The 11,125-nt window shown below is 49.6% G+C and overlaps 1 protein-coding gene across 1 annotated transcript; it reads right to left on the bottom strand.

The window, feature by feature from the left end:
* Positions 1-2,956: 2,956 nt before the first annotated feature.
* C7H2orf72 (chromosome 7 C2orf72 homolog) lies at positions 2,957-10,481 on the bottom strand. Its single transcript, XM_065880188.1, has 3 exons — positions 9,878-10,481; positions 6,011-6,124; positions 2,957-3,090 (listed from the first exon to the last, which is right to left on the bottom strand). Exons 1-3 carry the CDS (start codon positions 10,479-10,481, stop codon positions 2,957-2,959), a joined length of 852 nt encoding a protein of 283 aa, XP_065736260.1.
* Positions 10,482-11,125: the final 644 nt, after the last annotated feature.

Here is an 11,125-nt window from a genome sequence, read left to right as displayed (position 1 = left end):
TGAAGGTAACGAAAAAATAATGAGTAAACCACCCTTTATACCAGAGGCTTGCAAACTCACTTGGCCACCTGGACCAGGACCAGGCAATGGCATATTCAGATGAAGAGAAGCAAAGGAGTGGCAGAGGTGGGCGGGAGGGATGCAGGACACTGGAGAGGACAACACGCCCCATCCTTCACCCAGAAAACCAGCTTTTTTACATGCAATCTCCCAAGTTTCAAATGTTGGCAACAAATACAGAAGATTTTTAAACACAGCAGAGGCTACTGTCTTGTGACTTCTGCCTTAGACAATTTCCTAACTTAAAAAAAGCTCCCGCCCCCCATCAAATAACAAAACTTCAACCAAATTATTACAAAGAAATTAACAGAGAAATAGAAAAATACAGCAGCTTCAAAAATACCAGTCTTGGGGCTTCCCTGGTGGCGCAGTGGTTAAGAATCCGCCTGCCAACGCAGGGGACACAGGTTCGATCACTGGTCTGGGAAGATCCCACATGCCGCGGAGCAACTAAGCCCGGGTGTCACAGCTACTGAGCCTGCGCTCTAGAGCCCACAAGCCACAACTACTGAAGCCCGCGTGCCTAGAGCCCGTGCTCCACAACGAGAAGCCACCGCAATGAGAAGCCCGCACACTGCAACGAAGAGCAGCCCCCGCTCGTGGCAACTAGAGAAAGCCCGCGCGCAGCAACGCAGACCCAATGCAGCCAAAAATAAATAAATAAAACAAATAAATTTATTAAAAAAAATACCAGTCTCCCCATTTTATTTTATTTTTTTATTCTTATTTTTTAACGCTTTCATCTTTAATGAAATGACTTTGGAAATAACATTCATTTCCATGAAACCAGTACTACAGTTTTTGGAGTCACAGTAAGATACACAGAATTATATCTGTAATTAATATGAATGCCAACATTTCAAGGCAGTAATTTCTGTTATATGGCAAAACAAAATCAAGAAAGCAACCGTCAAACAAGAGACCCATAGCTTCAGACAAGTCAAATCCCAGGATAGCGTATGAGAACAGCTGCTGCTTCAGGGAAGGGTTTCTGGCGAAACCAAGGACGAGGCTGCCAAAGGCTGTTCCCATAACAGCACCAGAATCAGCCACTCCTACTGCTGCAGCACCTGCACCAATAAAACTGGCTGTAGCATCAATGTCTCTGCTGATTGCACTGGTCTAAAACTCCCTTTGGATTAACTGAGACACACCATTCTGGGCCCCATTAAGTACTGAAGAGCCCTCTCCAGCCCTAGCCTCTGGTCGAGATAACACTGATGCAGAAATTGGTCTGTCTGCAACTCTGGATCCAACTCGGATCAGAGCAGGGTGCAGGCGAGCTTGCACGGGCGAACATCTTGCACTCTTCAGGGCAGCTGGAGGACTTGGTTGACAGGCAACGTGGGCTCCTCTCCTGCTTCCTCTCTTCCCGGGAGGTGGCCGTGGCCGTGGTGGTAGAGGTCCAAGGAATGGGGCTCCCCATTTTAAAACAAAGTCAACAGCAATTCATTTTGTGTAGGAGGAAGTCAGCTGTATCCTTCCTGTCATCCTACCTGCCCTCACACTCCTATGGACCAGGCTCCCTATTATAGAGAATAAATTGACGCATAGAGCAGGGAGGGCCCCTCCTTAGCATCAAAGAGCTCCTCGGCCACAGAAGGTTTCCCATTCCCCATTTGGTCGCCGTCACAGCAAGAACTGAAATAACTAATACAAGTTACGTAGCATCTTGCAGAGTGCTGGGCACAACTGCATGTCTGCTGAGTGAATCATGCGTGAATAAATGAATTCAGCTGCTTCCCTTAGACAGTGCTTTCTACTTGGGAAAATCAGGAGCTGTGCTTGCCATTCCAAAGACTGGATTTCTCCAGGGGCAGGTGAGAAAGACAAGGGAGCTAATACAGAGTTCCCTCTCTGAGTGAACAGTCAGATGGTCTTCCCGGCTTTTAAGGGAACATCATTGACCCTGACTGACTCATAAACAGAGAAAAAAGGATTGAGGAACTCGGCACCTCTGGGCTTCGTCTGCTTCGACCTTGGGTTAGGACCTGAGATCAAGAACAAATCGTATGCTCTTGTAATCCATACCCCTAACTTTCCTTCTGTTTGGTGCTGTGGTTAGTCCCTAGCATCTTTATCCTCAAAGAACGCGGCACAGAAAGTTAATGTCAACACGAGGAAGAAACATGGTCCTTTCTTCTCAAGAATGTGCAAAGCTATTTATGCCCTGGGCTTGCAGCACAGGGACCATACTGGCTCTGGCCCTAAAGGCCCCCAGGGTGGCAATGCATCTTTATTCTGCCTTGCTCTGGGAGCCAAAGCCCCAGGAAGCCCAACTCTCTCTGCTCTGGGGGACTCTTCCTAGAATTTGACAGGGAGGAGATTGTCTCATCTACAGTTTCTCAAAGTTGCCGTGATTGGCATTTTGAATGGAACAATTTTGTGCTGCTGGAGATTTGCCCTGCACATTGTGAGATACCCACTAAAGTCCAGGGGTGTCCCACAGTTGCAGCGACTCTCCCAAAGGTTGAGTGACAGGTCCAAGGCTCCCCTCTCAGATCTGATGATTTCTAGTCCAGCTGCTCTTGAAATGATGGATACTCATGCAAACAATCATGGGATGCCACAGCACCGCAGAACCTCAAAGCAGATAGCCAGCTGTCTCAATGGCATAGAGAAACCACGGCACAGAGAGAAAAAATAACCCCACAGTGACCAGAGAGTGAGCAAATGCGAGGGGAGTGGGGGGCAGATTCCCAGAGGATACACTTTCTTAGGTCCTGCTTAGCTTAGTAAGTCCCGCTGCTTGGCTGGTAACAGGTCAACGCAACAGCCCCCTGGAAGGTGGGGCTTTGTAGCATCTCAAGGTCAACATGGAGGCAGGGTAGCTCAGTGAGAGCCAGCCCCCTGTCTGTAGGTGAGAGCCGGGGCAGCCAGGGGTCCAGCCTTCATCTCAAGTCTCGGCGGGCTCAGCGGGAGTGGAGGCAACTCTATCAAAGGCTACTGACCCCTTTCTGGGATCCTCGCAATCACCATTGGGATATACGACTGTCAGTGCCAGCTCCTCCTCAGGGTCCTGGGCGTTATCTGGAACACAAGAGAAGGAATCACCCAATGAGAAGATAAAGTTTATGAGTGGGTAAGCTGGGAATGAAAGGGAAGGAGTTGGCCCCAGTGACTCTCTACTTTAAAAACACAACAAAATACGTAGCGAAAACCTTAAAAATGTACATACCCTTTGACCCAGCAATTCCACTTCTAGGATTTTATCCTAAGGAAATAATTAGGAATAATTAGTGGAACTGCTCCAGCCATCTTGCTACCAGTATACGGATGAAACAGCACTGAGGATGGCCCAGCAAAGAGAAGGAAAAAACCTGGGTCCTTGAAAGTGTTGCTGGACCCCTAAATCAACCAGCCCTGAAACTGACTCCACCTCTAGACTGTCTTTTAGGTGAGATGATGAATTCCTCGTCTGCTTCTGCTAGTTTGAGTAATGGCTTCTTTACCTATAGCTGAGAGCATCCTAACTGATTCGATATCTGACAAAGGGATTGGCTGAGTAAACTGTGGCTCAGTCACATTATGGGATTCAGGCATTAAACATGACGTATAGGGCTTCCCTGGTGGAGAAGTGGTTAAGAATCCGCTTACCAATGCAGGGGACATGGTTTGATCCCTGGTCTGGGAAGGTCCCACATGCCGTGGAGCAACTAAGCCCGTGGGCCACAACTGCTGAGCCTGCGTTCTAGAGACCGCAAGCCACAACTACTGAAGCCCACGTGCCGAGAGTCTGTGCTCCGCAACAAGAGAAACCACCGCAATGAGAAGCCCGTGCACTGCAATGAAGAGTAGGCCCCGCTCGCCACAACTAGAGAAAGCCCGCACGCAGCAACGAAGACCCAACGTAGCCAAAAATAAATAAATAAATAAATAAATAAAAATGATGTATAAAATTCCATAGGACTAAACACACACACACACACACACACACACACACACACACACACACAAGTAAAATTCAGGAAATCTGAATAAGGTCTGTGGATTGTTTCAATGTCAACACCCAGTCTGTGATCTTATCCTATAGTTTTGCGACATGTACATGGGGGAAAACTGGGCAAGATGTACACAGGATCTCTTAATGGGATTTCTTACAACGGCATGGGAATCTACAATTACCTCAAAAAAAAAAAAAGATGAAAGATGTTGACATATACTTATCACTGTGGAATACTGCACAATCACGGTATGTTTCTGATAAAGAAAGCAGATTCTAAAACAGTGTATGTAAATGTATGTACGTATAATCTGCTATTGATTATGTATATTATGTTTATGTATAGTCTGTACACGCAATTTGCATTTAATACATTCACTTCTACATGAGACTAAACAATTCGGTATATGCTACAGAGAGAGGTGATCAAAGAGTTACGTAAAGTTGTTTACGGGGACTTCCCTGGTGACACAGTGGTTAAGAATCTGCCTGCCAATGCAGGGGACACAGGTTCGAGCCCTGGTCCGGGAAGATCCCACATGCCGCAGAGCAACTAAGCCCGTGCGCCACAGCTACTGAGCTTGTGGTCACAACTACTGAAGCCCACGTGCCCCAGAGCCTGAGCTCTGCAACAAGAAAAGCCACCGCAATGAGAAGCCTGAGCACCGCAATGAAGAGTAGCCCCTGCTCGCCGCTACTAGAGAAAGCCCAAGCACAGCAAAGAAGACCCAATGCAGCCAAAAAAAAAGGAAAAAAAAAATGTTTATGATTCCTTTGCTTTTTTTCCCCTTTGGTTTCCAGATACATCCAAAATGATGATGGAGAGGTTGAAGTTAACATTTTTGCAATTAAATATATTAAATATGTGATGCATTTTGCAGATGATTTATATATATATAGAAGTGAATTTATTAACATTTAAGTAGTACAAGGCAATATAAATAGATAGCTAGATAGACAGACAGAATGGTCTACCCAAATTATAGTTACCTCTGAGTGGGGGAATTAAATGAATGATTTTTAATATTTGTGTTTCTTCTTTTGTATTTTTTGAGCTTTCAATTGTGTAGACAGAATTCTAAGACAGCCCCCAAGATTCCCATTCCTTGGTGTACTTATCCTGCATAAGTAGTGTGGGTGGGGCCTGTGATTCTGATGAGATAGTCATGCCATAGATTTGGGTATGTGACGAAGGTGATGGGGAGTCACTCCTGTGATTATGTTATGTTATAGGAGACCGGAGATTCTCCTGCGGATGGAAGGAGCAGCTGCTGTGTGGTGAGTGAGCCTGGGAGAGGAGACAGCTTCAGGGCCTCTTGGAGGTGACAGCCAGCAAGGTGGGGACCTCAGTGCTCCAGCAGGGTGCAGTCCCCCCCTAGGTGGGCTCTGCCTCTGGTCTCTCGCTGCTCCTGCAGTCCAGTCACGTCGCTATACACCCTAATCAGCGCACACCCCTGCTCAGAAGTCGCCAGGGCTCCCTATTCCTGAAAGACTTGGGTCCAGAGCCCTGATGTGGCTCCGACTGTCCTCTTCAGCCTCGGCCCTCACCAGTCTCATTCTGCACCTCACCCCCAGGGCACTGTTTTCTGAGCTTGACATCATGCTGTCAAGCCTTTGTTCATGGTGTTCCCTCTCCAAATCTTCCCATTTCTAAGAAAATCCCCCAACCTCCAGCTCAAAAGTCACTTGTTAAACTCCCTGGATCCTCAGGGGAGACAATGCGTTTGGCTCCAGGTGCCCCATCACCTACGTCTGGCCACTGTCTTCCAGCCCCACCCACAACCCCTTCCCTAGGCAGAGACTCCTGGGGCGAGAGCCCCACTGACCCAGTCTGAGTGCCGGCTGCCTGGGGGTCAAGGCACCTCACGTTGCTCATCCCCACGCCCCGCACAAGGCAACGGCTTCGCCGATGGTGGGCCACTCCATCCCTATGGTCCCCTGTGTGCACGTGACCGTAACCCCAAGCCCCCGTCAGGGTCCAGGAAGCCAGGAAGGCGACACACTCACCCTGAGCTGGGTCACTGGGGGAAGTGGCATCTGGGTCCTTCCCTCGGCTCCAGGGACCCCAGGAAAAGCATGCCAGCAGTCCTGGGAGGCCGGGTCTCTCCCACGCTCCTTCTGCTAGAAAGAACACAAGGTCCAAGAGGCAGTGGGGTCAGATGGGGCTTGACACGACTGAGAGACTTTCTGTTCAGCCAACCAAGAGCTTCAACTGTCAACTGCCCTAGTTTTAACTGCCTGATTAAAAAAAAAAAGATTCTGATTTGCAAAAGGGGGTAGGTTTTTGAGCTTTAAAAAAAAAAACCAAAAAGAAAGACTGCTTTTATATACCTATTACCTAATTTCATCTTCGCAAAAACTCTGTGTAGGTACCACGTTGGAGAAACTACAGTAACAAAAATGACATGAAATTAATTATAATTACATAGCACCAAAGAAAAAACTCAAGAAGCAGTAATTGCCCCCCTACCCCCAGATTTGTAGTTCAAACTATTTTTTTAAATTTTATTGAAGTTTAGTTGATTTACGATGTTGTGTTAATTTCGGCTGTACAGCAAAGTCACTCAGTCATACATATATATACTTTTTTCATATTCTTTTCCATTCTGGTTTTTCACAGGATACTGAATATAGTTCCCTGTGCTATACAGTAGGACCTTGGTGTTTATCCATCCTATATACAGTAGCTTACATCTGCTAATCCCAAACTCCCAATCCTTCCCTCCCCCACCCCTCCTCCTCCTTGGCAACCATAAGTCTGTTCTCTATGTCTGAGAGTTTGTTTCTGTTTTGTAGGTATGTTCATTTGTGTCGCATTTAGGATTCCACATATAAGTGATAACATATGGTATTTGTCTTTCTCTTTCTGACTTACTTCACTTAGTATGATAATCTCTAGTTGCATCCATGTTGCTGCAAATGGCATTATTTCATTCTTTTTATGGCTGAGTAATATTCCATTGTGTGTGTGTATATATATATATATATACACACATACACACACACAATGTGATATATATATATATCACATCTTTATCCATTCATCTATCAATGGACATTTAGGTTGTTTCCATGTCTTGGCTATTGTACATAGTGCTGCTATGAACACAGAGGTGCGTGTATCTTTTCGAATGATAGTTTTGCCTGGGTATACGCCCAGGAGTGGAATTGCTGGATCATAGGGCGACTCTATTTTTATTTTTTTGAGGAACTCCATACTGTTTTCCATCATCGCTGCACCAATTTACATTCCCACCAACCGTACAGAGGGCTCCCTTTTCTCCATACCCTCTCCAACATTTATTATTTGTAGACTTTTTTGCGGGGGGGCCACGCAGCATGTGGGATCTTAGTTCCCCTACCAGGGTTCAAACCCGCGCCCCCTGCATTGGAAGCGCGTCATCTTAACCACTGGACTGCCAGGGAAGTCCCTATTATTTGTAGATTTTTTAATGATGGCCATTCAACTATTCTTGAAATGGCCATCAAACTATTTCTTAATAGAAATAGAATTAATCTTTTTTGATAATCACACACAAAACAATTACATGTTGATTCGAGTTTCCTTATTATAGTACCACCTCAGTTATCTGGGGATTACTTGAGATCCCTAACCATCTGGAATAAGGTCAACTGGAACAAAGTTTTAAAAAAGGACTCCGGAGAGCCAAGACACAGAAAATCCTTTCTCGTAATTCTTTACTTGGGGCCAATTTACTCTTAATCTGTACCCAATTCTAAAAAGATTGGGTCCTTGTTTTTCAACCAAAATGCATCTGAATTAAGCATAAACTGGGTAAAAGCACTACCAAGAGGCAGGCAACCTAAAAGTGTAAGAACAGCCATCAGACAGTGAGGAAAGAGACTGGAAAGCTCCACAAGCACTAGCAAAACCTCAGCAGCATGAATCCATGGCGTAACCCACCGCAAAAGCCTGGAAGAAATTACTGGACAATGAGTTATAATTACACCCGTGACCTTTAGTCATTAATGAAAGGTTTCATGTTCAGTATGTTTTGATAAAAGTACAATCGACTTTAACACAATATATAGAATGACTCCCTTGCAAAATGTTAAAAATTTGAAATGTTAGTGTTTAAAAAGAGGCAAGGATTCTGCATGCCATGCAGGGTGTCAGGAAATGGGAATACAGTGGTGATTAAACTCACAAGGGAAAGTGACAAAACCACGCAGAAGCAGGTTCGGGTTTCATTTGTGAATTGCAAATGGAGTGGGCGGGTCAGGGAAGGCTTTCTGGAGGAGGAAGTCCAGTCCTGAATGGTGAGATGGGATTGGTCAGGAAAAGGAGGATGGAAGAAAAGGCTTTTCTCTCTGAGGCAACTGCAATGTAAAAAAAGTTTAGGAGCCCAGAGCAAGCTTGGCTCTGGGGAATTAAAAGTTGTTCCCTGGGGGTGGGGGATGGGGGGGTGGGATGAACTGGTAGATTGGGACTGACATGTATACACTAATATGTATAAAATGGATAACTAATAAGAACCTGCTGTATAAAATAATAAATAAAATAAAATTCAAAAAAAAAAAAGTTGTTCCCTGGGAATAAGAGATGTCTAAGAGACAAAGGGCTCAGAGAATTTCTAGGCACAGGCTCATTAGGGGACAGAAAATTTTCCCCATGGGGCCAGGTCAGCAAAGGTGCCGGCAGCAACAACCCGAATGACAATCCATCTCAGGACGTTCTCCGTGTCTTTCAGAATGCTGGTCCTTGAGTTTCAAATTTAGCTGGCTTCCTCACAGACTCAACAGAAGAGTTGTGGGAAGGGGAGGGGAAGGTTAGGGCAGGCTCCACAGCTGAGAGGAATGGTCTTCACCTAGGCAGGCCACGCTGGCAGGTAAGTCTGTGACATTTGTGACATCAGAGGTACCAGGTCTCCTTGCAGGAAAAGCCCCACCCCCGACCCCTGTAAGTTTGGCATCACCCAGTTCCTGAGTTAACACACCAATGCCCAGGGAGGCGGAACACAGCCTCTGTCGTCATTAACTCTTTAGCAAGAAGGTTGGCAGAGGTTGGAAAGCTTGGAGGGCGGCAGGTGCTGGAGAGGAGTGGGGGGAAGGAAGCTAGAAGCTAGAAGCTAAATCACTCCGGCGTTTCACAGCTTTGCCAGATCCAGCTGTACTTAACATCCATATTTTAATCTCGGGGCACTGGAAACCTTCTGTAAAACCCTGTGTACCCGGATGGATGAGATTCAGACCCTTTTGCTGATGGCAGCAGTCACTGGGGCTGGCAGAAGACCCGTACTCCCCTCCCCACACTTCAGGAGAGTGGGGAGGGAAGCGAGGGAGACACTGCAGTGGGTAGCCAAGAAGGACTGGTAAACTCTAGGCCCTCAGTCCCTCACATCCTTTCTCCCCTCACCTCCAAGTCCCCAGCATTTATTCCTTGCCTTCTTTTGACCCCGCGGCGTTTAACCGTCGCGTCTCTAGGGCATCCCTAGCTGTGCGCATCCTAGAAGCTCCTGGCACCGGATATCCCCCTAGTCCCAATTTTGTCCTCCTCCCACCTTGAAACTGGTGCATCCCAAGGCTTTCCCGTCTCCTCCTCCCCTGCCCCCCCAATCCCAGATCTTTGCCCAGCTCAGTCCAGCCCTCTTTCCACCAACCTCCCCCGCCTTCTGCTTGCCGCCTCGGCTTTCCTAAGCACTCCGAATCCCATGCACTCAGGATCCACCCGGGACAGACTCGGCCCGTTGCCCAGGGCCCGCTCCGCCCTACCCGGGAGGCCTAGTGCTAGGCACCTCCTCTCTCCTGGCCTCAGTTTACCTCGGTGTACCATGAAGGGGGCGCTGGCCAAAAAAGCTGGCCTTCCCCCAGCCGCCGCCCGCCCACGCCGTCCGGGACCTAGAGCCCACTCACCTGGTCGCAAGCGCCCGGCGGCTTGCAGGGCCCTGCAGGCGGCCGCCTGAACAGTCAAGTTGGAAGCCGGGTGGTCGGGGCAGTAGGCGGCCGCCTGCACCGGGCCTCCAGCCTGGCGGCCGAACACCGTGCGCAGCAGCGCCTCCAGTAGCCGCAGCTCCGGAGCCACCAAGTCCACGGGCTCCGCCTCGGCCACCAGCACCCCGACCAACGCCGCGCCGGGCCGCCGCCGGCTGCGCACGTCCCGCAGCATCTCCCGCAGGTGGCGCCGCGGCTCCCGGGCTGCCAGCGATGACGCGCGGCACAGCACGAAGACCAGCGGTGAGCGGATGGCGCGCGCCCGGGTCGCGGGCACCTTCTGCGCCCCCGGCGCCCCGGGCCCCGCGCCTTCGGCCGCCTCGCCGCCCGGCTTGCCCGCGGCTTGCTGGGGCGGGAACACCGCCCGGGCGAAGTCCCACAGCAGCGCGCGGCTCTGCTCGCGCTCCCACAGTTCGCCCACCAGCAACACCTGCCCGCAGCCGCCCGCCGCCTCCACCAGCGCCTGGAAGGGCGGCTCAGCCGGGCGCGCGGGCCGAGCAGCCAGCGCCTCCAGCTCGCGCTCCATGCTCGCCGCCTCCCGCCTTCTGCGGCCGCTGCTGCCCTGCCTGGCCAGCTGCCTGCCTCTCGAGGGGGTAGCGGCGGCGGCGGCGGCGGAGACGGCGGCGGCGGCGGCCGGGAAGACACGCCCCCGAGGGCTGCGCCCCGCCCGGCCCCCGGCCCGCGGGCCGGGATCGCCCAGCTCCAGCCGGCTGCTGGGCCGGAGCGGAGGCTCTCCCCCAGGCCTCTAATGGTGGCGCCTCCCGCAGTCCCTACGGCAGACGCGGGGAAACTGAGCCGTTCATCCATCCATCCACCCATCCATCCATCCAACATTTATTGAACACCTACTAGGTGTACAGGACCCGAAGGTAGAGGAAGACAGAAAATTATCATGTGAGCAAATGGACCTTCACAAGTTAGATTGGTCTGAGGCCTGGAGCAGATAGATTTCTGAGTTCTCATGGTTCGGGGACAGGAAGCTTTGGAGGCCGGGCTGCCGGTGACTGCTGCTTTGAAGTGAAGTTGGCGGGTGGGGCAGGGCACCAGATAAGGGGGTAGCGAGGTGAGAAAAGAAGGGAAGCAGGGGTCTCTTCTGTTACTTCTGTCCTTGACTCACCTTTTGGGGCTTCAGCATTTAGAAAACTAATTGAGGGCTCATTGTTTCAACAA

Source organism: Phocoena phocoena, chromosome 7, assembly GCF_963924675.1.
Source record: "Phocoena phocoena chromosome 7, mPhoPho1.1, whole genome shotgun sequence".
NCBI lineage: Eukaryota > Metazoa > Chordata > Mammalia > Artiodactyla > Phocoenidae > Phocoena > Phocoena phocoena.
The sequence above is the reverse complement of the archived record's forward strand: the minus strand, read 5'-3'. Positions and strand labels throughout refer to the sequence as shown.

Coding starts and splice junctions, on each gene's coding strand:
- C7H2orf72 (XM_065880188.1), bottom strand. CDS start 10,481: ATGGAGCGCGAGCTGGAGGCGCTGGCTGCTCGGCCCGCGCGCCCGGCT. Junction 6,125..9,877: donor CGCCGGGCGCTTGCGACCAG/GTGAGTGGGCTC, acceptor TGTTCTTTCTAG/CAGAAGGAGCGTGGGAGAGA. Junction 3,091..6,010: donor CCCCAGTGACCCAGCTCAGG/GTGAGTGTGTCG, acceptor CTTGTGTTCCAG/ATAACGCCCAGGACCCTGAG.